This window comes from Oncorhynchus gorbuscha, linkage group LG15 (assembly GCF_021184085.1).
Source record: "Oncorhynchus gorbuscha isolate QuinsamMale2020 ecotype Even-year linkage group LG15, OgorEven_v1.0, whole genome shotgun sequence".
In the NCBI taxonomy this organism is placed as follows: Eukaryota; Metazoa; Chordata; class Actinopteri; order Salmoniformes; family Salmonidae; genus Oncorhynchus; species Oncorhynchus gorbuscha.
The window spans coordinates 43,115,688-43,137,875 of NC_060187.1; the positions used below are offsets into that span (position 1 = coordinate 43,115,688).

A 22,188-nucleotide genomic window follows, 5' to 3' on the forward strand; every position below is an offset into this window, starting at 1 on the left:
GTGTAGATGTGGTCATGTCTTACACCAGCTGTTCTTTTACCTAATACTGAAGAGTAAAAAAAAAAAATCTAAAGTAGCAAAGTAAAACAGGAAATGAGCTTGGAAGCAATGTTGCACGTTCACTGTTCCACAATGAATCTTCACTTGGGATGATCATTTTAGCCACTATTCAAAATATTGCAACCACCCAATAAGAACTGTCAATGCCGACTGCTTCACAGATTTTTGCGAGCTCTTGTCAGTCCATTTGGTTGGATTGGAATAATAAACATTGACAAGATCTGTGTCCTTTTCTGTTCTAGCCCCGGAAGAACAATGGGTTCATTCGATAATGAGGTCGTCATGATGAACCATGTTTACAAAGAACGGTTCCCTAAGGTATGTCATGTTGTCTCCTCCCCCTTTGTTGTACAGGAAGCAATGTCGGTTTGTATTTGCCATAATCCGAAAGCTAATTTCCCCTCTGCTCCTGGGGAATGTGATTACTCTGACTTATCTGACTTTCTGAACGTTGCACTTGGACTAACCATGGTCGCCATAACATGTCTGAAGGTAGTTAGCAGTAGTGGGTGCTCCAGAAGGACCACTTAACCAGTAGCACCCTGTTTTGGATGCTACTGAGGATTACACTTGGTTACAGGCTGTGATTGAATGCATTTTCTCTATTTCTATTTCTGAACTAATGCTTAATTGTGTTTTTTTTTGGTGTAATGTTGTGTGTGTTTGCTGTCCTTTTAGGCCACAGCACAGATGGAAGAGCGCTTGCTGGATATCATCACCGCCTGCTCCCCAGACAGCACCCTCCCACTGTCCGATGGCGTGCTGGGCTTCATCCAGCACCAGCTGGTGGAGCTGGTCCGAGACTGCCTGGACAAGTCCCACACGGGCCTGGTCACTTCACGCTACTTTGTGGAGCTGCAGGAGAAACTGGAGAAGCTGCTCCACGAGGTGGGATATCCACAAAAATCTTTGCGTCTAGGTTTATCAGTGTGATCGGACGATAACTGCCGGCACTTGAGTCTAAAATGTGTTTCCTCACCACTTCCCTTGGGCATCCAGTTGTTTTATGATTTGCATATGATATGTCAACCCCCTGAGGAATGAATAAGTTGTTTTGGAATGGCATGTTATTTGTATGGTTTAGGTAGCGCAGCCAATGATGAGGACTCACCGTTTGAATCAGGAGGCCCTCAGAATACAGCCAAGGAGTATTCTCCTTTGTTGATGTAACGTCCTGTCTGATGCATTTTCTTGGGGATACGTGTGTGTGTATAATATTTCTGGCCACATTTAACCCATCTGTTAAGGACACATCGCTTTTCTCCTCCTTTTTCAGACGTTCGTCCTCATTGCCTTGGCTTGTTTTGTTATTGATGGATCAAATTTGCCCTCACGGAGGCCACAGCATGACTGAGGCTGTCTCATGTGGTTCCGAGGGGTGGTTTCCAGCTAGTCGTTTTTCTGTGATGCGCAACACATTTCAGGTTTTGCATTTTTAATTCAGAGTTCTCACTGCACACTATTGTTCTGTGTTTAGCTCCTCTATCCAGAGCTCCTCTATCCAGAGCTCCTCTATCCAGAGCTTCTCTATCCAGAGCAGCGTGCATTCTCTTCCCCTGAGTTCCGCTTATACCGAAACTCAGTCTTGCTCTCACCACTCCAAGCAGACAGTTTTCCTTAAAGGCAAACTCACTTTACCACTTTTGTGTGGTAAATGTACTGAACAAAAATATAAACGCAACATGGAACAATTTCAAATATCTTACTGAGTTACAGTTCATATGAGGAAATCCAGTCAATTGAAATGAATGTATTTGGCCCTAATCTATGGATTTCACATGACTGGGAATACAGATATGCATCTGTTGGGGTGTGGATCAGAAAAACTGTCCGTATCCGGTGTGACCATCAGTTGCCTCATGCTGTGCGACAAATCTCCTTCGCATGGAGTTGATCAGGTTGTTGATTGTGGCCTGAGGAATGTTGTCCCACTCCTCTTTAATGGCTGTGCAAAGTTGCTGAATATTGGCGGAAACTGGAACACTGTCATAGACGTCGATCCAGAGCATCCCAAACCTGCTCAATGGGTGACAAGTCTGGTGGGTATGCAGGCCATGGACAAATTGGGACATTTTCAGCTTCCAGGAATTATGTACAGATCCTTGCGACATGGGCTGTGCATTATCATGCTGAAATGAGATGATGACAGCGGATGAATGGTACGACAATGGGCCTCAGGAACTCGTCACGGTATCACTGAGCATTCAAATTGCCATCGGTAAAATGCAATTGTGTTCCTTGTCCGCAGCTTATGCCTGCCCATACCATAACCACACCGCCACCATGGGGCACTGTTCACAACGTTGACATCCGCAAACCGCTCTGCCAAATGACATCATACACGAGGTCAGCGCTTATGAAGCCATTTGGACGTACTGCCAAATTCTCTAAAATGACGTTGGAGGCGGATTATGGTAGAGAAATGAACATTTAATTATCTGGCAACAGCTCTGTTGACCATCAGTTGCCTCCTACAGTGTGACAGATCTCCTTCACATAGAGTTGATCAGGCTGTTGGTCACAGATACCTTTTTAAAAAAAAGGTAGTGGCGTGGATCAGAAAACCAGCCAGTAGCTGGTGTGACCAACATTTGCCTCATGCAGTGCGACACATCTCCTTCGCATAGAGTTGATCAGGCTGTTGATTGTGGCCTGTGGAATGTTGTCCCACTCTTCAATAGCTGTGTGAAGTTGCTGTATATCAAATCAAATCCAATTTTATTTGTCACATACACATGGTTAGCAGATGTTAATGCGAGTGTAGCAAAATGCTTGTGCTTCTAGTTTCGACAATGCAGTAATAACCAACGAGTAATCTAACCTAACAATTCACAACAACTACCTTATACACACAAGCGTAAAGGGATGAAGAATATGTACATAAAGATATATGAATGAGTGATGGTACAGAATGGCATAGGCAAGATGCAGTAGATGGTATTGAGTAGAGTATATACATATGAGAAGAGTAATATAGGGTATGTAAACATTATATTAAGTGGCATTGTTTAAAGTGGCTAGTGATACATTTTTTACATCAGTTTGTCCAATAGTAAAGTGGCTGGAGTTGAGTCTGTACGTTGGCAGCAGCCACTCAATGTTAGTGGTGGCTGTTTAACAGTCTGATGGCCTTGAGATAGAAGCTGTTTTTCAGTCTCTTGGTCCCTGCTTTGATGCACCTGTACTGACCTCGCCTTCTGCATGATAGCCCTGCCTATCTAAGGTCTTCGAAAGCCAAGTCAACAAACAGGTCACTGACCATCTCGAATCCTACCGTACCTTCTCCGCTATGCAATCTGGTTTCGGAGCCGGTCACGGTTGCACCTCAGCCACACTCAAGGTACTAAACGATATCATAACCGCCATCGATAAAAGACAGTACTGTGCAGCCGTCTTCATCGACCTTGCCAAGGCTTTCGACTCTGTCAATCACCATATTCATATCGGCAGACTCAGTAGCCTCGGTTTTTCGGATGACTGCCTTGCCTGGTTCACCAATTACTTTGCAGACAGAGTTCAGTGTGTCAAATCGGAGGGCATGCTGTCCGGTCCTCTGGCAGTCTCTATGGGGGTGCCACAGGGTTCAATTCTCGGGCCGACTCTTTTCTCTGTATATATCAATGATGTTGCTCTTGCTGCGGGCGATTCCCTGATCCACCTCTACGCAGACGACACCATTCTATATACTTTCGGCCCGTCATTGGACACAGTGCTATCTAACCTCCAAACGAGCTTCAATGCCATACACCACTCCTTCCGTGGCCTCCAACTGCTCTTAAACGCTAGTAAAACCAAATGCATGCTTTTCAACCGATCTCTGCCTGCACCCGCATGCCCGACTAGCATCACCACACTGGATGGTTCCGACCTTGAATATGTGGACACCTATAAGTACCTAGGTGTCTGGCTAGACTGCAAACTCTCCTTCCAGACTCATATCAAACATCTCCAATCGAAAATCAAATCTAGAGTCGGCTTTCTATTCCGCAACAAAGCCTCCTTCACTCACGCTGCCAAGCTTACCCTAGTAAAACTGACTATCCTACCGATCCTCGACTTCGGCGATGTCATCTACAAAATTGCTTCCAACACTCTACTCAGCAAACCGGATGCAGTTTATCACAGTGACATCCGTTTTGTCACTAAAGCACCTTATAATAGCCACCACTGCGACTTGTATGCTCTAGTCGGCTAACCCTCGCTACATATTCGTCGCCAGACCCACTGGCTCCAGGTCATCTACAAGGCCATGCTAGGTAAAGCTCTGCCTTATCTCAGTTCACTGGTCATGATGGCAACACCCATCCGTAGCACGCGCTACAGCAGGTGTATCTCACTGATCATCCCTAAAGCCAACACCTCATTCGGCCGCCTTTCGTTCCAGTACTCTGCTGCCTGTGACTGGAATGAATTGCAAAAATCGCTGAAGTTGGAGACTTTTATCTCCCTCACCAACTTCAAACATCAGCTATCTGAGCAGCTAACCGATCGCTGCAGCTGTACATAATCTATTGGTAAATAGCCCACCCATTTTCACCTACCTCATCCCCACAGTTTTTATTTATTTACTTTTCTGCTCTTTTGCACAACAATATCTCTACCTGTACATGATCATCTGATCATTTATCACTCCAGTGTTAATCTGCAATATTGTAATTATTCGCCTACCTCCTCATGCTTTTTGCACACATTGTATATAGACTCCCCTTTTTTTCTACTGTGTTATTGACTTGTTTATTGTTTACTCCATGTGTAACTATGTGTTGTCTGTTCACACTGCTATGCTTTATCTTGGCCAGGTCGCAGTTGCAAATGAGAACTTGTTCTCAACTAGCCTACCTGGTTAAATAAAGGTGAAATATAAATAAATAAAAAATAGCGGGTTGAACAGGCAGTGGCTCGGATGGTTGTTGTCCTTGATTATCTGTATCGCCTTCCTGTGACATCGGGTGGTGTAGGTGTCCTGGAGGGCAGGTAGTTTGCCCTCGGTGATGCGTTGTGCAGACCTCACTACCCTCTGGAGAGCCTTACGGTTGTGGGCGGAGCAGTTGCTGGGAACTTGAACACGCTGCCTTACTAGTCGATCCAGAGCTTCCCAAGCTTGCTCAATGGGTGACATGTCTAGTGAGTATGCAGGCCATGGAAGAACTGGGACATTTTCAGCTTCCAGGAATTGTGTACAGATCCTTGCGACATGGGGCCATGCATTATCATGCTGAAACACATCTGGCGGCAGATGAATGGCACGACAATGGGCCTCAGGATCTCGTCACAGTATCTCTGTGCATTCATGGGGCACCCTGTTCATAACGTTGACATCAGCAAACCACTCGCCCACACGACGTCATGCACGTGGTCTGTGGTTGTGAGGACAGTTGGGCATACTGAAATATTCTCTAAAATGGCGTTGGAGGTGGCTTATTGTAGAGAAATTAACATTCAATTATCTGGCAACAGCTCTGGTTGACATTCCTGCAGTCAGCATACCAATTGCAAGCTCCCTCTACTTGTGACATCTGTAGCATTGTGTTGTGTGACAAAACTGCACATTTTAGTGACCTTCTATTGTCCTCAGCTCAAGGTGCACCTGTGTAATGATCATGCAGTTTAATCAGCTTCTGGATATGCCACACCTGTCAAGTAGATGGATTATCTTGGTACAGGACAAATGCTCACAATTTGTGCCCAACATGTTTGAAAAATAATATTTTTGTGCATATTGAACATATCTGGGATCTTTTATTTCAGCTCATAAAAAATGGGACCAACACTTTACATTTTGCATTTATATTTTTGTTCAGTGTAGTTAGTCATCCTCTTTGTGTGTGTGTATCAGACCTGAGTTCAAATACTATTTCAATTATTTTGATTACTTTCACATACATTTAATAATTTCTTTGGAAAATAATAGTAGTTGAATATTGGAACATATTTGGAAATACACTAGGAAAGTCTTGGCATGTATTTGAAAATACTCAAATACACAGTGTCTTTTCAAATACAAATAAATACTCCAATGCACTTTAACCTAATAGTTATTAGGCTAAATAGGAAATTATTTGAAAATACTTTCAAATACTTCAAATAGCAGTAGTAGATTTTGTCCACACTATTTGAAAATACTCAAATACACATGTATTTGAACTCAGGTCTGGTGTCTGTACATTGTGACCCAGCTGTCCAGTCACTTGCAAATGGCCTCAGAAGGACAGCGAATCAAAAGCCAATGCTATTCTCCCTATTGGTCCTGGTATACAAACTAAAACATACCGGTAATAATAATTTGGTAGGTGCTTATACTTGTCTTATTTCAAATGTGTTGTCATGGAAATTCTACACAAGGACACTCGAAGTCAATCTTAAATGAATCATTGTTTATTGACAGCAAGCTGGAGAGGTCACAGTCAAACTTAGATGTTTGAAGTGAGCTCCCCTGGGGCAGTCCTGTTAGATCTCTTATATACTGCTTACATAGGTATAGTTCATTGGGTTGGTTCTGGGCATTATTTATGACACTAAGACAAGATGAACATTTTCAAGGCTGTCTCTTCACATCAAATTTTCAGTCAGTGTTTTTTGCATACTCCAACTACCCCCGAGACAACCTCAGAGGGTGAGGTCATGGCCATGGTCAGCCATTATCAACGGCATCCCTGGAGCAATAAGGGTTAAGTGCCTTGCTCAAGGGCACATTAACAGAATTTTCAACTAGTCGGCTCTGTGATTCGAACTAGTGCTCTTTTGGTTACTGGGCCAACACTAACCGCTAGGCTACCTGCCGCCCAGGTACTTGATTGTGATGCTTGGGGTAGCCAATAATGATGCATAGTGCGAGGGCTTAAGATCCATTGGCTTCCTGATTTGTGTTCTGTAGAACAATTTATTCTCTGGAATTGATTAACCACTGAAGAACAAAGAACAACCCATTGTACCTTCCCCCTAAGCACTTGGGTGGAATTATCGCTATATAATTTATTCAGTCCTCTCAGATCTACAGAAGTGCCTAGGGGGCAGGGTTTCTTTCTAGACAGGGCCTATGTCTGCAAGTACTGCATTCTGTGGTCATGCTGCAGGTAGCTAGGTTGGCTTTAATGCTATGTGGTTGCGCTCTTGCTATGGTGAAAGAGAGATAAAGGCTCCTCTGTTTTTGAGCTCTCTGCGTCATCAACAAAGTTTATCATCTCCATGTTGTGCTCTGTTCAGAAGCTGATAACATTTTGACTTTGCATTTCAGGCGTACGATCGCTCGGAGAGCGAGGAGGTATCTGTCATCACCCAGCTGGTGAAGAAGATTCTCATCATCATATCCCGACCGGCGAGGCTGCTTGAGTGCCTGGTGAGACGGAGAGAAAATCTCATTCCGATTGAACATGCGATTTGATTCTGTTGAGAGCGTTGGAAAGCTGTCTCTCTTAATCTGTTTTGTCTCTGGTTTTTAAGCCACTGTATCGCCAATAAGCTCTTTCATGACTAAGTGATTTTATTCACTTTAATCCAATCTAATCCAATGGCCCTTGGATGTCATTGGCAGGAATTTGACCCGGAAGAGTTCTATCATCTGCTGGAGGCAGCCGAGGGTCATGCCAAAGAGGGCCAGGGCATCAAGACGGATATTCCACGTTACATCATCAACCAACTGGGCTTGACTCGCGACCCCCTCGAAGGTATTGGTATATCCTTTGCCATAACATTGACCTGAATTTCCCGCACTTGAGACAGACATCCAGTACCAATCAACATCATTGCATTGCTGTTAAATCATATCTTTCTACCCTGCTATTTTAGATATGGTACAGCTTGAGCAGTATGAGTCCGCTCCATCGATGACATTGGAGTCTGATGAGTCTGTGGAGGTAAGGAGTTATGCCTCATTCACATTCCGCCTGAACTTTCCTTAACGGAGTGGTATCGCAGCACCCCCCCCCCCTTGCGGTTGAAGGCTCCATTGCGAAACGGATGACACACTTTTTCAAACTATGCAACGTCTTCAGTGCAACACGAGTCTGTCAATAGAATAGGAAGTTACCAAACCACAGAACAAGATGAAAATATGTGGTTTTCGGCAATGGCTTTAACTAGCAACTTCTAAACAATTACCCATTCCTATAATTGAGTACTATTTTAATAGAAATGTTGGCAGTTAAGCCAATTATATTATATGTCTGTTTTAGTTTATTGTGATGATAATGACTTTTGTTTTTGATAATAATTTTTAGGTGGAGATCACTAGCTACAGTATTTTCAACCTAGTCTTGCTTTTAGTTAGCTAGCTAGTTGCTCTGTAAGCTAGCTTGACTTGATAGAAAGTTTGAGAAAGAAGTTGAGGAAAAAGTAACTCAACGAAACATGTTTTATTATCACCTGAAACAATATGTTTCTCCTGTCTTGAATGAAAAGGGCCTATTTTGCAATCTCCCAAAATAAATGCGTTCTCGGACGAGAAACTAGGCTCTCCTCCATTTTGTCTTGCATTGTGAAACCCTATGCGCTCCATCCAGTAGCAGAGCGAGATTGCGTTAAGATGACTTACTGCAAATTGGGCATTAGCTTGCCTGTGATGTACTAGGTTTTTAGTGTGAGATTGCCAACAGAATCACATAAACTGGACTTTCACTTAACAACATAGGCAGCTTTATTTACATGACGTTATTTGGTAGACTGGCTATGTAATCATACTGGCACCAGTGGGTTAATGGGTCCCCCGGCACCTTTTGAATAATGGCTGCCTCTTAATTCTCTAATTGTTTGCACTGTTTGCAGCAGAACAAGTGTCCCCAGGCACTCACCCCGACGCGAAGGAAACCACTGGAGAGTGACTTTGAAACCATCAAGCTCATCAGTAATGGAGCCTATGGGTAAGCGCTAAACAGGCAAGTGGTTAACCACGCTGATCACTGAAAACATGGACTCCCAATTAGCTATTATCATGTTGATCTGAAATCAATGCACTCTGTCACCTCAGATATAGTCAGTTACAGGTTTAACAGTAAAATGCAAAATGTAGACTTCTGTGATGGTTAGTAAACATTTAGAAAACTATTGAATATTAACTACAATTCCACCTTTTATGGATTGAACTGTCCCTGTAGTCATGGATTATCAATGTGGAGGTCTTGTATGACACGGCTCCTGTACTGTGGTGGTTGGCAGGGCTGTATACCTGGTCCGACACAGAGACACTCGGCAGCGTTTCGCCATGAAGAAGATCAACAGGCAAAACCTGGTCCTGAGGAACCAGATCCAGCAGGTGTTTGTGGAGCGGGACATCCTGACCTTCGCCGAGAACCCATTTGTGGTCTCCATGTTCTGCTCCTTTGAGACACGACGCCACCTGTGCATGGTGATGGAGTATGTGGAAGGTAATGTCATGATATTCTAACCCAAAAGCGATATGTTTATCATGACTCTGTTCGTCATGTTGGAATGGAAATATACTGAACAAAAATATAAACGCAACAATGAACGATTTTACTGAGTTACAGTGCATATAAGGAAATCCGTCAATTAGGCTCTAATCTATGGATTTTACATGACTGGGTAGGGACACAGCCCTTTTGTGTGGAAAAACTAATTCTGATTGTTTGGTCCTGGCTCCAAAGTGGATGGGCCTATGCCCTCCCAGGCCCAACCAATCATAATCAGTTTTTCCACACAAAAGGGTTTTATTACAGACAGAAATACTCCTCAGTTTCATCAGCTGTCAGGGAGGCTGGTCTCAGACGATCCTGCAGGTGAAGAAGCTGGATGTAGAGCTCCTGGGCTGGCGTGGTTACACGTGGTCTGCGGTTGTGAGGCTGGTTGGACGTACTTCCAAATTCTCTAAAACGACGTTGGAGGCGGCTTATGTTGAGAAATTAACATTTAATTCTCTGGCAACAGCTCTGGTGGACATTCCTGCAGTCAGAATGCCAATTGCATGCTCCCTCAAAACTTGAGACATCTGTGTGACAAAACGGCACATTATAGAGTGACCATTTATTGTCCCCAGCACAAGGTACACCTATGTAACGATCATGCTGTTTAATCAGATTCTTGATATGCCACACCTGTCAGGTGGATGGATTATCTTGGCAAAGGAGAAATGCTCACTAACAGGGAAGCAAACACATTTGTGCACCAAATTTGAGAGAAATAAGCTTTTCTGTGGGTATGAAACATTTCTGGGATCTTTTATTTCAGCTCATGAAACATGGGACCAACACTTTACATGTTGTGTTTATATATATTATATTTTTGTTCAGTATAGTTGGAAAGGCGAATTTGATCCACCCGTGATTTCTCCTAGCTTTAGCATAACTGTTGATTATCTCTTGCAGGTGGGGACTGTGCTAACCTGCTGAAGAACATGGGCCCCCTTCCCGTGGACATGACCCGGATGTACTTTGCTGAGACTGTGTTGGCCTTGGAATACCTTCACAACTACGGCATTGTTCATAGAGACCTCAAACCTGACAAGTGAGTCCAGAACAAACTTTAAACATCTTTTACAAGCAGTGCCTTCAGAAAGTATTCATACCCCTTGACTTATTCCACATTTTGTTGTGTTACAGCCTGAATTCAAAATGGATTAAATCGTTTTTTCCCCCCTCACCCATAATACACCATAATGACAAAGTGAAGAAAAGAAAAGAAATCTACATTTTTGCAAATTTGTCACACCCCTGAGTCGATACATGTTAGAATCACCTTTGGCAACGATTACAGCTGTCTTTCTGGGCATGTCTCTTAAGAGGTTTGCACAGCAGGATTGTACAATATCTGCACATTAGTAGCTCAGTTGGTAGAGCATGGCGCTTGTAACGCCAGGGTAGTGGGTTCGATCCCCGGGACCACCCATACATAGAATGTATGCACACATGACTGTGAGATGACAAGTGCCTGGATTAGGACCTGCGCCGCTTCCTGTGTGAGGCAGGGTCGTACTCTGCGGATGTTGTAGAGCATGAACCTACAGGAACGGGCCACCGCCTTGATGTTGGTTGAGAACGACAGGGTGTTGTCCAGGATCACGCCAAGGTTCTTAGCGCTCTGGGAGGAGGACACAATGGAGTTGTCAACCGTGATGGCGAGATCATGGAACGGGCAGTCCTTCCCCGGGAGGAGGAGCAGCTCCGTCTTGCCGAGGTTCAGCTTGAGGTGGTGATCCGTCATCCACACTGATATGTCTGCCAGACATGCAGAGATGCGATTCGCCACCTGGTCATCAGAAGGGGGAAAGGAGAAGATTAATTGTGTGTCGTCTGCATAGCAATGATAGGAGAGACCATGTGAGGTTATGACAGAGCCAAGTGACTTGGTGTATAGCGAGAATAGGAGAGGGCCTAGAACGGAGCCCTGGGGGACACCAGTGGTGAGAGCGCGTGGTGAGGAGATAGATTCTCGCCACGCCACCTGGTAGGAGCGACCTGTCAGGTAGGACGCAATCCAAGCGTGGGCCGCGCCGGAGATGCCCAACTCGGAGAGGGTGGAGAGGAGGATCTGATGGTTCACAGTATCGAAGGCAGCCGATAGATCTAGAAGGATGAGAGCAGAGGAGAGAGAGTTAGCTTTAGCAGTGCGGAGCGCCTCCGTGATACAGAGGAGAGCAGTCTCAGTTGAATGACTAGTCTTGAAACCTGACTGATTTGGATCAAGAAGGTCATTCAGAGAGAGATAGCAGGAGAGCTGGCCAAGGACGGCACGTTCAAGAGTTTTGGAGAGAAAAGAAAGAAGGGATACTGTTCTGTAATTGTTAACATCGGAGGGATCGAGTGTAGGTTTTTTTTAAAGTCACCATTGGCCTCATGGTGAAATCCCTGGGCGGTTTCCTTCCTCTCTGGCAACTTAGGCGTTAGGAAGGACGCCTGTATCTTTGTAGTGACTGGGTGTGTTGATACACCATCCAAAGAGTGATGAATAACTTCATCCTGCTCAAAGGGGTATTCAATGTCTTTTTTCTGCCAATAGGTGCCCTTTGCAAGGCATTGGAAAACCTCCCTGGTCTTTGTGATTGAATCTGTGTTTGAAATTCACTGTTCAACTCAGGGACCTTACAGGTCATTTTATGTGTGGGGTACAGAGATGAGGTAGTCATTAAAAAATCATGTTAACCACTATTATTGCACACAGAGTGAATCCATGTAACTTATGTGACTGGTTAAGCAAATATTTACTCCTGAACTTATTTAGGCCTGCTATAACGAAGGGGTTGAATACTTATTTACTTAAAGACATTACAGCTTTTAATTTTTAGGAAATGTGTAGCTATTTCTAAAAATGTAATTCCACTTTGACATTATGGGTTATTGTGTGTAGGCCAGTGACACAAAATCTAAATGTCATCCATTTTAAAATCAGGCTGTAACACATCCAAATGTGGAAAAATGAGTGTGAATATTTTCTGAAGGTACCGTACCTCAAGTCAAAGAAAATATATCTTTAACATTTCTCTCTATGCCACCTGCAGCTTGTTGATCACTTCTATGGGCCACATCAAATTGACCGACTTTGGCCTGTCCAGAATTGGCCTGATGAACATGACCACCAACCTTTACGAGGGTCACATGGAGAAAGACACCAGGGAGTTCATCGACAAACAGGTGAGAGTCTTGTCAACCGCTTAACCCTTTATTTGTCCTTTCACTATAAATACATTCAGGAAAACAATATAACCAAATGCCAGACAAGTTTTTTGAACACATCCTCACACCAGGGTCAAATGCATAGGTCAAATACGTTCAAATACTCAACCCAGGATAGGTGTACCATCTCATAACTACTGTTGTAACTCAACTCCATTGTGTTACAGAAATCTGAATGCAAATGTTACAGTATAACTGAATATTATTGGTGTGGTTCTCTAGGTGTGTGGCACCCCAGAGTACATAGCCCCAGAGGTGATACTGAGACAGGGCTATGGGAAGCCAGTAGACTGGTGGGCCATGGGAGTCATCCTGTACGAGTTCCTGGTTGGATGTGTGCCCTTCTTTGGGGACACGCCCGAGGAACTCTTTGGGCAGGTTGTCAGTGGTAAGTATTCCGTTGCTGGAATATGTACAGTATGTAGGCTTTCTTTAATTGTGTACAATGTGGAGATCCTCTCATTAACGTTTGCTTGCTCGATGTACAGATGACATCATCTGGCCCGATGGGGATGATGCTTTACCTGCAGACGCCCAGGACATGATCACACGGCTGCTGAGGCAGAGCCCTCTGGAGCGCCTGGGGACAGGTTCGTAGACCACAACATTACGTTCCAATGTCTATACTAGCATCCCACTTAGAATGCATGTCCTATTGCTTCATTCTAAGTGGTGCGCTAGTCTAGATATTGGAACCCGGGGCCTCGTTTTTCCTGGTCTGACGTTTTGCTGTTGGCTATTTTTCCTGAGATTTGCGCACGACTGTAATCGGAACAATAAATGTTGTTCTAGGAGGAGCATCTGAGGTAAAACAACACCCCTTTTTCTTACGTCTGGACTGGAACGGGCTACTGCGACTGAAAGCCGAATTCATCCCTCAACTGGAAGCGGAGGACGACACCAGTTACTTTGACAGTACGGGCAGTCCTTCATAAGTGCTTTTATTAAAGACAAAGATTCATTCTTTCTATTGCCAGTATATCTCCACAGATGTAGTGATATTTGCTCTTCATGCCTGTCTAATGCTTATTGATATTCTCATTAGTCAATTGTGTTTAATGAAAACTATATGTTTTCCTGAAATACACTAAATGTCCTGGTTCGGATTTTATGGTACAGTCCCTGTTCCTGAGTTCCACTCATTTTGTGTTGTCATGTTTTCAGCTCGCTTAGAGCGTTACCACCATTTGGCCTCAGATGAGGATGACGAAACCAACGATGAAGAATCTTCCCTGGAAATCCGTCAGTTTTCCTCCTGGTCAAACCGCTTCAGCAAGGTTCGGAACGTACCTTTTCAAATATTAGAAATGTCAATAATATCAGTCATTTGCTGAGCAGTTCTTTGTAAATATCAATATAATGGAAAACTCCTTAAATCTGTGAAAGAGAAAAAAAAAAGGTTTTGTTGGTGCCAAGTTCACCAAACGTGACCACTCTAGCTAACGTGGCTACTCCATGCTTTCAGGTGTACAGCAGCACAGAACATCTGGCCACACCGTCCAACCTGAGCTTCTCATCGGACCGCAGCCACAGTGAGGACAAGGAGGGCTGGGATGGGCGTTTCACACCCTCCCCGGGAGGAGACATTCAGAGACAGGAACGCCAGCACCAAGATCGCAGGGGCAGGTGAGCAGAGCCAGAATGAGTTTGTAGCGCTCTGTTTCTGTTAGGATTCCCTGTGTAAGAGTTAAAACACGTATTTATTGGAGGCACTCCAAAACAGTGGGCGAAAAGTGCATAAAATGATGATTAGTTCTGAAAAGTCAAGAAATGTTTGCTGAATAGGATGGGCATAACCAATGGCTGCACCCATCATGAATTACTATTTTAGCTGTAGATAGGATGTCACCATTTCCCCTTCTACTCCTAACGGACACTGCCGTTGATGTGTTGCAGCCTGCGCCCTCGGGCCTCGTCCAATTCCTTCCATTCTGAGAGGGGCACCAGCCCCCTGGTGATGAGCAGCACCCACAGTCTGGAGACCATGCCCCGCTTCGCCTTCTCCACAGACGACGAAGGTGAGCTCAGTCCCAAGCCCCTCCACTCTTCTTCAAGTCTCCACAGCTTCATGGAAACCAACAAAAATTGAAATATTACATAAGATATTTAATTTCTCATGAAACATTCTTCATAAAAACAAACAGATTTGTGTCTGTGCAGACTGATCAAAGGGCAAACTGTCCAAACAAAAAGCAGTCTAGTCACAAACACAAGAGTTCAAGTGTATGGACTTTCTCTTTAGTGTGAGCTTCCATCCAGACCAAATTATTTGCAAAGATACTTCAGACATTGCCTTTTTTGGTCAAACACATTTGATTTGAACCCTTATTCCTGTGTATTACAGCTGAGGTGGTAGTGTCAAACCTGCATCGGATCAGGATTCGTAGCAACAGCACCGGGGCCAAACACTCTTCCCCCAGGAACCACAGAGCCCCCCAACGCTTTGGAAACCAGCTGGAGACACCAGATAGACAGACACCAGACAGACCGAGGCTTGGGGGCAAAGTCCCCAAGTCTGCCTCCATCTCCGCCCTGTCTCTCATCATCACTGCAGGTCTGTGTTGGGGGTAATGCATTACAATAGTAAATCATTATGTAAATCAGATTACTTTTATGAGTAACTGAGGAAAGTAATGGGTTACTTTGTCAAACGGGGTAATATTATAAAAGTTTCTTTGTCAAACAACACTTGCGTTACTTTCACAATCATATCTCTAACGGGCACGTTTCCATGATATGATCTCGACTTGTTTCCTCATTTATTTCTCGAGCGATTACAGAAAGGCAACAAGCTCTCACAGTCTCACTGCTGAATTAGACATTTATCCACGTTGCTCCAAATTTCAGTGTTTTTGACACCCTGGGTTGACTCCTGCTGCTCTATGTGGGCCCATTTCTCCAAACATCAAATTTCGAAGTTAAGGTAAGGTTTGAAATAGGGTTAAAAGAAATCATGTAAAACCTGTGTCCACGACTGGAATCAAACACACAACCTTCTGATCCAGAGTCATGGGATAACACTTATTACATTTACATCCACCACCTCTCCACAGCACCCTAGCAAAACACAAGCCTACTTGATGGTAATAGTGCTCACTGTTGCCCCTAATGGACAGTTTTGAAGGCATTTCCCAACGGCCTTGGGACATGGATAGATGTTCAATTTCGACGTCAATCTTGAACGCGCTCTCTGGTTTGGAGAAATGTCATGAGAGTTGCTGTCCATAGAAATATATAGAGGGCGCACCTCTGATCTTTGCCATTGATCACTTCTGTGAAAACAAAGCCCATGGAGGGCTTTCCCATGTAGTGGCAAGTGTGCCCTCTATACATTTCTATGTGTCTGTGTACGTGTGGTCTACAACTAGAACTGGCAGCTCGAGAGAAAGATTTTGAATGAAAAGATAGGAAATCTGTACAGATGTTTGGCTTACAGTGCATATGGCTTGTAAACTAGCACAGGAAAGCAGTGCCACAGATGCCAGGAGAAACTAGTGATCAAACCTGAGTTCATAAATAGCCCATCGCTGTCAGAGTGCACACGGCCCTGTTCGCTCCTACAGAATTGGTGATTTTTTTGGCCTCACTTTGAGCATGGGGGATTGTCATGCTGAAACAGGACAGGGCCTTTCCCAAACTGTTGCCACAAAGCTGGAAGCACAGAATCATCTAGAATGTCATTGTATGCTGTTGCGTTATGATTTCCCTTCACTGGAACTAAGGGGCCTAGCTCGAACCATGAAAAACATCCCCACACTATTATTCCTCCTCCACCAAACTTTACAGTTGGCATTATGAATTGTGACAGGTAGCGTTCTCCTGGCATCCGCCTAACCCAGATTAGTCCTCCGAATTGCCCGATGGTGAAGCGTGATTCGGCACTCCAGAGAACGCATTTCTATTGCTCCAGAGTCCAATGGTGGCGAGTTTTACACCATTCCAGGCGACCCTTGGCATTGAGCATTGTGATATTAGGCTTGTGTGCGGCTGCTCGGCCATGGAAACCCATTTCATGAAGCTCAGTAGTGAGTGTTGCAACCGAGGACAGGCTATTTTTATGCGTGAAGCGGTTCAGCACTCTGTGGTCCCGTTTTGAAAGCTTGTGTGGCCTACCACTTCGCGGCTGAGCCGTTGTTGCTCCTAGAGGTTTCCACTTCAAAATAACAGCACTTACAGTTGACCAGGGCAGCTCTAGCAGGGAAGAACATTGACGAACTGACTTGTTGGAAAGGTGGCATCCTTTGACGGTGCCACGTTGAAAGTCACTGAGCTCTTCAGTAAGGCCATTCTACTGCTAATGTTTGTCTATGGAGATTGCATGGCTGTGTGTTCGATTTTATGCAGCTGTCAGCAACGGGCCAAATCCACTAATTTGAAGGGGTGTCCACATGCTTTTGTATATATAGTGTAAGTTAGTCATACAGGGTACTAGTGCCCAGCGAGCAGATATCGCTGTATAGGGTATGGTATGGCAGGTGTGTTTGTACAGAGCTAATGGCTGTTAAGTTGATTGTAAATGCTAAACAAGAGCAGGCTCTTGTTCTAAATACAACCATTACCCAGTGCCTTTTCTCATTTCTTGAACTTGAACTCATCCTTTGTGTACCATTCCAGATGATATGCCCAGCGGCCTCCAGCCCAGCCCCATCTCTTCGCGCTCGCTCTCCTCCAATCATTCGTCCCGCGATTCGTCCCCCAGCCGTGACCTGTCGCTTAGCCTCAGAAGCCTGCGGCCACCCATCGTCATCCACAGCTCAGGGAAGAAATACGGCTTCACCATGCAGGCCATCCGCGTCTACATGGGCGACAGCGACGTTTACACGGTGCACCACATGGTCTCGGTGAGTGCCGCTTTTCTACCCTGCTCCGGAATTAGCCAATAGTTACACAATAAAAGGCGGCATCACCCCACAAAGACTGAGGAATTGTGATAATAAAACAAAAAACTTGTTTTTACAGAGTGTTGAAGATGGCAGCCCAGCCCACGAGGCAGGACTGAGGGCTGGTGACCTCATCACTCACGTGAACGGAGAGTCCGTGCAGGGTCTGGTCCACACAGAGATGATGGAGCTGCTTCTGAAGGTATAGAAAACAATACACACCCTAGAGCCTATACCCATTGTCAACCTATAACAACACTGTTGGAGATAGTAGAAGATCCAATCCTTCATAGTTTTTTTTTTGTGAAACACCAACAGAGTGGCGGCAAGGTGGCCCTTCAGACTACGGCATTGGAGAACACGTCTATCAAGGTTGGGCCGGCTCGAAAGACCAGCCACAAGGGAAAGATGGCAAGACGCAGCAAGAAGAGCAAAAGAAGGGACAATCAGGACAGGTGAGGGAAAATATTTAGATATGTTTTTGTGCTCATTTAATTTGATGGAATATTGCTGCCGTATTGCCATTGTTATAAGTACATCCGGCAAGAGTCGTACTGCAAAAGTCACTATTCCAAATCGAGTCAAATTGTATTTGTTACATGCTTCGTAAGCAACAGGTGTAGACTAACAGAAAAATGTTTACCCACCGGCCCTTCCCAACAATGCAGAGAGAAATAAAATCGAGAAATAATAGAAAAGTATTTGCGTAATAATAAATACACAATGGTTAACGATAACTTGGCTATATACACACAAGGTGCCAGTACCGAGTCAATGTGCAAGGGTACAAAGTAATTGATCTATATATGTACATTTAACTAGGAATAAAGTGACAGTAGCAGCAGTGTATGTGATGAGTCCAAAGGGTTCATGCAAAAAGGGTCAATGCAGATAATCCGAGTAGCAATTTGTTAAACTTTTTAACAAACTATTTAGCAGTCTTATGGCTTGGGGGTAGAAGCTGTTCAGGGTCCTGTTGGTTCCAGACTTGAATTGATTGGCTGGAGTCTTTAGGGCCTTCCTCTGACATTGCCGAGTATAGTGGTCCTGGATGGCAGGAAGCTCGGCCTCAGTGATGTACTGGTCCATACGCACAAGCCTCTGTATCGCCCTGCGGTCGGATGCCAAGCAGTTGCCATACCAAGCGGTGACGCAGCCTGTCAAGATGCTCTCAATGGTGCAGCTGTATAACATTTTTGAGGATCTTAGCCAAATCTTTTCAGTCTCCTGAGGGGGAAGAGGCATGTGTTGGTGTGTGGACCATGATAGATCCTTAGTGATGTGGACACAGAGGAACTTGACGCCCGTCGACATGAATCTCCCCCCAGTGTTCAATCGAGATCACTACACACAACACACTACCGCATGGATGACGACAAACTGCATACCTCACCAGTGTCGCCTTTTTTCAAAATGGAGTAAGAAATCTAAGCCTTGACTTTAGGTTAAGAAACCTCCTTTAAGGTTAAGACCTCCTTAATGCACAGAGTATTCCCTCTCATTTCTATAACTCTACTGTCATCATCGTGAAACAAGTTGACCTAACCCCGATCAATTAGAAAACCAAATTATCCTTGATGAGAAATTTGTTTTACAGTATACATTTTCAGAAAAAAAAGACTCCCGGGCTGTGAATCACGTACTATAATAATAATGTTTAGGGCTCTATTTACCCTTCGAAACCCTTCGCAACCCCTTCATAACTCTTTGTAACCACTGACTGAGCTAGGCGGAGGAGCATCCTGAAGAAGCTGTCCAAGCAGAGCACGGTGATTCACAGCAGCCGCAGCTTCAACTCTGGACTACAGCACCACTCTGTGTCGTCCAGCGAGAGCCTGCCAGGCTCCCCCACACACAGCCTATCACCTGGCCCCTCCACCCCCTGCCGCAGTCCTGCCCCCGACCACCAGGCTGCAGGTAAGACAAGGCCCACGCTCCTGCAGCAATGTTGCTACTGACACTGTAACTATGACTACTAATACTACTGTCACTATTACTACTACTGTGGCTACAGTCACTACTGTATTACTAGGCTACTACTAAAATGACTACTGTTACCACTAACTTGAGCTTTTATCTCCCCATTTTGCTTGCAATATCTCATAGTTCATGACAATGCAATAGCCCCTTTGAGGTGGACTGTAAACTTACTCTGTATTTACCTCTCCCTCAGACACAAACTCTCCACAGAGCACTTCTCCCTGTTCCAGCTCTCCCAGCTCCCCGGCTGCACACATCCGGCCCAGCTCCCTGCACGGCCTGGGCTCCAAGCTGAGTATCCAGCGTTACACCAAGGTGGGTCGCCGCAAGTCCACCAGCAGCATCCCCCCGTCCCCCTTGGCCTGCAACTCCTCTCCCCAGCCTCTGTCGCCCCAGCGCTCCCCTTCTCCCCTCCCTGGCATCACCAAGACCTTCCACACAGTCCGTGGCAAGACTCTGTCCCCCCCAACCATTGTTCGCCATTGTGTGCGCCCCCGCAGCGCAGAGCCGCCCCGTTCTCCCCTCCTAAAGAGGGTGCAGTCGGCTGAGAGGCTCTCCAGTGCCTACCACGTTGACAAGAAGTCGTACCCCCCACCGGAGGCACACGTTGGAGGTGCCTTTCCAGGGCGAGGGAGAGGACGTGGAGGTGGAGGGGGTCTGCGGCGGGGGGGTCTCCTACCTCGGGGATCACGGGAGGCTGCTGGGGGGGTTACGGGGGCTGCCAGAGGTTGAGGGACTGGGCGGCGGAGCGTTCAGAGCAATTGGTGGTGATGAGGAAGCTCAACCTTTCGGAACGCCGTGACTCCTTCAAGAAGCAGGAGGCGGTGCAGGAGGTGAGCTTTGACGAGTCTGACGACCAGAAGACAAGTCCCACGTTCACCGTGATGCTCACTGCCCCTGGAGCCAACAGGCTCCAGCAGAGGGCAGCCTCCTGGACGCCCATGTCCCAACCCAGCGAGGAGGTGACTGAGGTGAAACGCTTCACCCTGGTGCCTCAGATTGCTGTGCAGGGCTCGACGGAGAGTGAAGAGCAGGATGACTGGGAGCCGTGCTCAGACGGAGAGGAGGAGGAGGACGGCAAGAGACAGGAGCCCGAATCTACCGATAACAACGTTGGCACACAGCAGCTTGTTAAGGATGTCTCTCTCACGGTGAACGTCTCTAGTAAGGCACCAGAAGCGACAGCTGCTTTACACAAAGACTGCCTCTGATAAGGTTGGGGATACCGCAGTAGACTCTAGCCCCCAGAAAGGGAAGCTAAGAAAGTGACATTTCCTTGAATCATTTCATGCAGCACATATCTTCCAAGGATGCACCTTGACACTCACTGTTGAAGGAAGGAAATGTTTGGGCAAAAAGAGTGTTTCTCCTCGGAAGGAACTCAAACAAATCACGACTTTGATTTTATTTTGTAGATTTCACTTGATCCAGGATATTGTTTTATAAATATGTAACACTAGGAAATAGATTGCACTTTATTTCCTGGGCTTATTTATTACTTTTATAAGCTAAGTGGATTTTTGGGGCCAAAAAAGGAAAATGTTAAATTGATAGTGGCTAGCCAAGGTTAAATCATGTTTTGTGTCCATATATTTTGTTGTTATGTCTATTTTAAAACATTCTACAGAGTAGTTGCTAATAGTAGTTCAAAGAAGTGAGTAGTTTGAGAGGAATTCATTTTTTACACATTCATTTTTTGATTTAGGCTCGTTTACTGAGACTGAGTGATGCTTTTGTATAATCTCAGACAGCAGTTTTGAAAGTGGTGCTAACAAGCCAAAACGGGTCCCAAAACGGGTACTACATCATCCAATTGTGTACAAAGCCATCCATTACGTTTTTTCTTTCTTTTTTCAATTCGTATGATTTGTTGCAAATCCAATTCAAACAATATATTAAGAATTTGTTGTGCTTAAGATCCCGGACTGCGTCTTGAACAGTTTGAAGTATATTTTGAATCATATAAAACTGCAGGGCAATTGTTATTTGAACTAATTACAGTGCATTCATAAAGTATTCAGACACCTTTTTCCACAGTTTGTTACTTTACACACTTATTAAAAAATGTATTTAATAGTTTTTTCCCTCTCAATCTACACACAGTACCCCATAATGACAAAGCAAAAACTGTTTTTTGATTTTTTTTTGTTGCAAATGTATTAAAAATAAAAAACGGATACCTTATTTACATAAGTATTAAAACCCTTTGCTATGAGACTCGAAATTGAGCTCAGGTGCATCCTGTTTCCATTGATCATCCTTGATGTTTCTACAATTTGATTGGATTCTACCTGTGGTAAATTCAATTGATTGGACATGATCTGGAAAGGCACACACCTGTCTATATAAGGTCTCACAGTTGACAGCGCAAGTCAGAGCAAAAGCCGAGCCATGAGGTCGAAGGAATTGTCCTAAGAGCTCCGACAGAGAATTGTGTCGAGGCACAGATCTGGGGAAAGCTACCAAAAAAGGTCTGCAGCATTGAAGTTCATTCTTAAATGGAAGAAGTTTGGAACCACCAAGACTCTTCCTGAGCAATCGGGGGAGAAGGGCCTTGGTCAGGGAGGTGACCAAGAACCCGATGGTCACTCTGACAGAGCTCCAGAGTTCCTCTGTTGAGATGGGAGAACCTTCCAGAAGGACAGCCA

General features: G+C 44.9%; 1 protein-coding gene across 6 annotated transcripts in view; it reads left to right on the plus strand.

Annotated features, from left to right (window-relative positions):
- mast3b (microtubule associated serine/threonine kinase 3b) overlaps window positions 1-21,653 on the plus strand; it is a 52,907-nt gene extending 31,254 nt beyond the window's left edge. For 4 of the 6 annotated variants that reach the window (XM_046301799.1, XM_046301801.1, XM_046301797.1 and 1 more), the window contains 21 exons: window positions 303-378; window positions 739-948; window positions 7,295-7,396; window positions 7,592-7,724; window positions 7,846-7,913; window positions 8,821-8,915; window positions 9,211-9,419; window positions 10,377-10,515; window positions 12,506-12,638; window positions 12,903-13,068; window positions 13,169-13,270; window positions 13,473-13,595; window positions 13,845-13,957; window positions 14,146-14,306; window positions 14,577-14,698; window positions 15,025-15,234; window positions 17,295-17,521; window positions 17,640-17,762; window positions 17,879-18,015; window positions 19,290-19,477; window positions 19,734-21,653. In XM_046301799.1, coding sequence (XP_046157755.1) covers window positions 303-378; window positions 739-948; window positions 7,295-7,396; window positions 7,592-7,724; window positions 7,846-7,913; window positions 8,821-8,915; window positions 9,211-9,419; window positions 10,377-10,515; window positions 12,506-12,638; window positions 12,903-13,068; window positions 13,169-13,270; window positions 13,473-13,595; window positions 13,845-13,957; window positions 14,146-14,306; window positions 14,577-14,698; window positions 15,025-15,234; window positions 17,295-17,521; window positions 17,640-17,762; window positions 17,879-18,015; window positions 19,290-19,477; window positions 19,734-20,272 — 3,376 coding nt within the window. In that variant the 3' untranslated portion in view covers window positions 20,273-21,653. The remainder of the gene's footprint in view (window positions 1-302; window positions 379-738; window positions 949-7,294; window positions 7,397-7,591; window positions 7,725-7,845; window positions 7,914-8,820; window positions 8,916-9,210; window positions 9,420-10,376; window positions 10,516-12,505; window positions 12,639-12,902; window positions 13,069-13,168; window positions 13,271-13,472; window positions 13,596-13,844; window positions 13,958-14,145; window positions 14,307-14,576; window positions 14,699-15,024; window positions 15,235-17,294; window positions 17,522-17,639; window positions 17,763-17,878; window positions 18,016-19,289; window positions 19,478-19,733) is intronic. The other 2 variants (XM_046301802.1, XM_046301798.1) reach the window with 2 other exon arrangements.
- The last annotated feature ends 535 nt before the right edge of the window (window positions 21,654-22,188 follow it).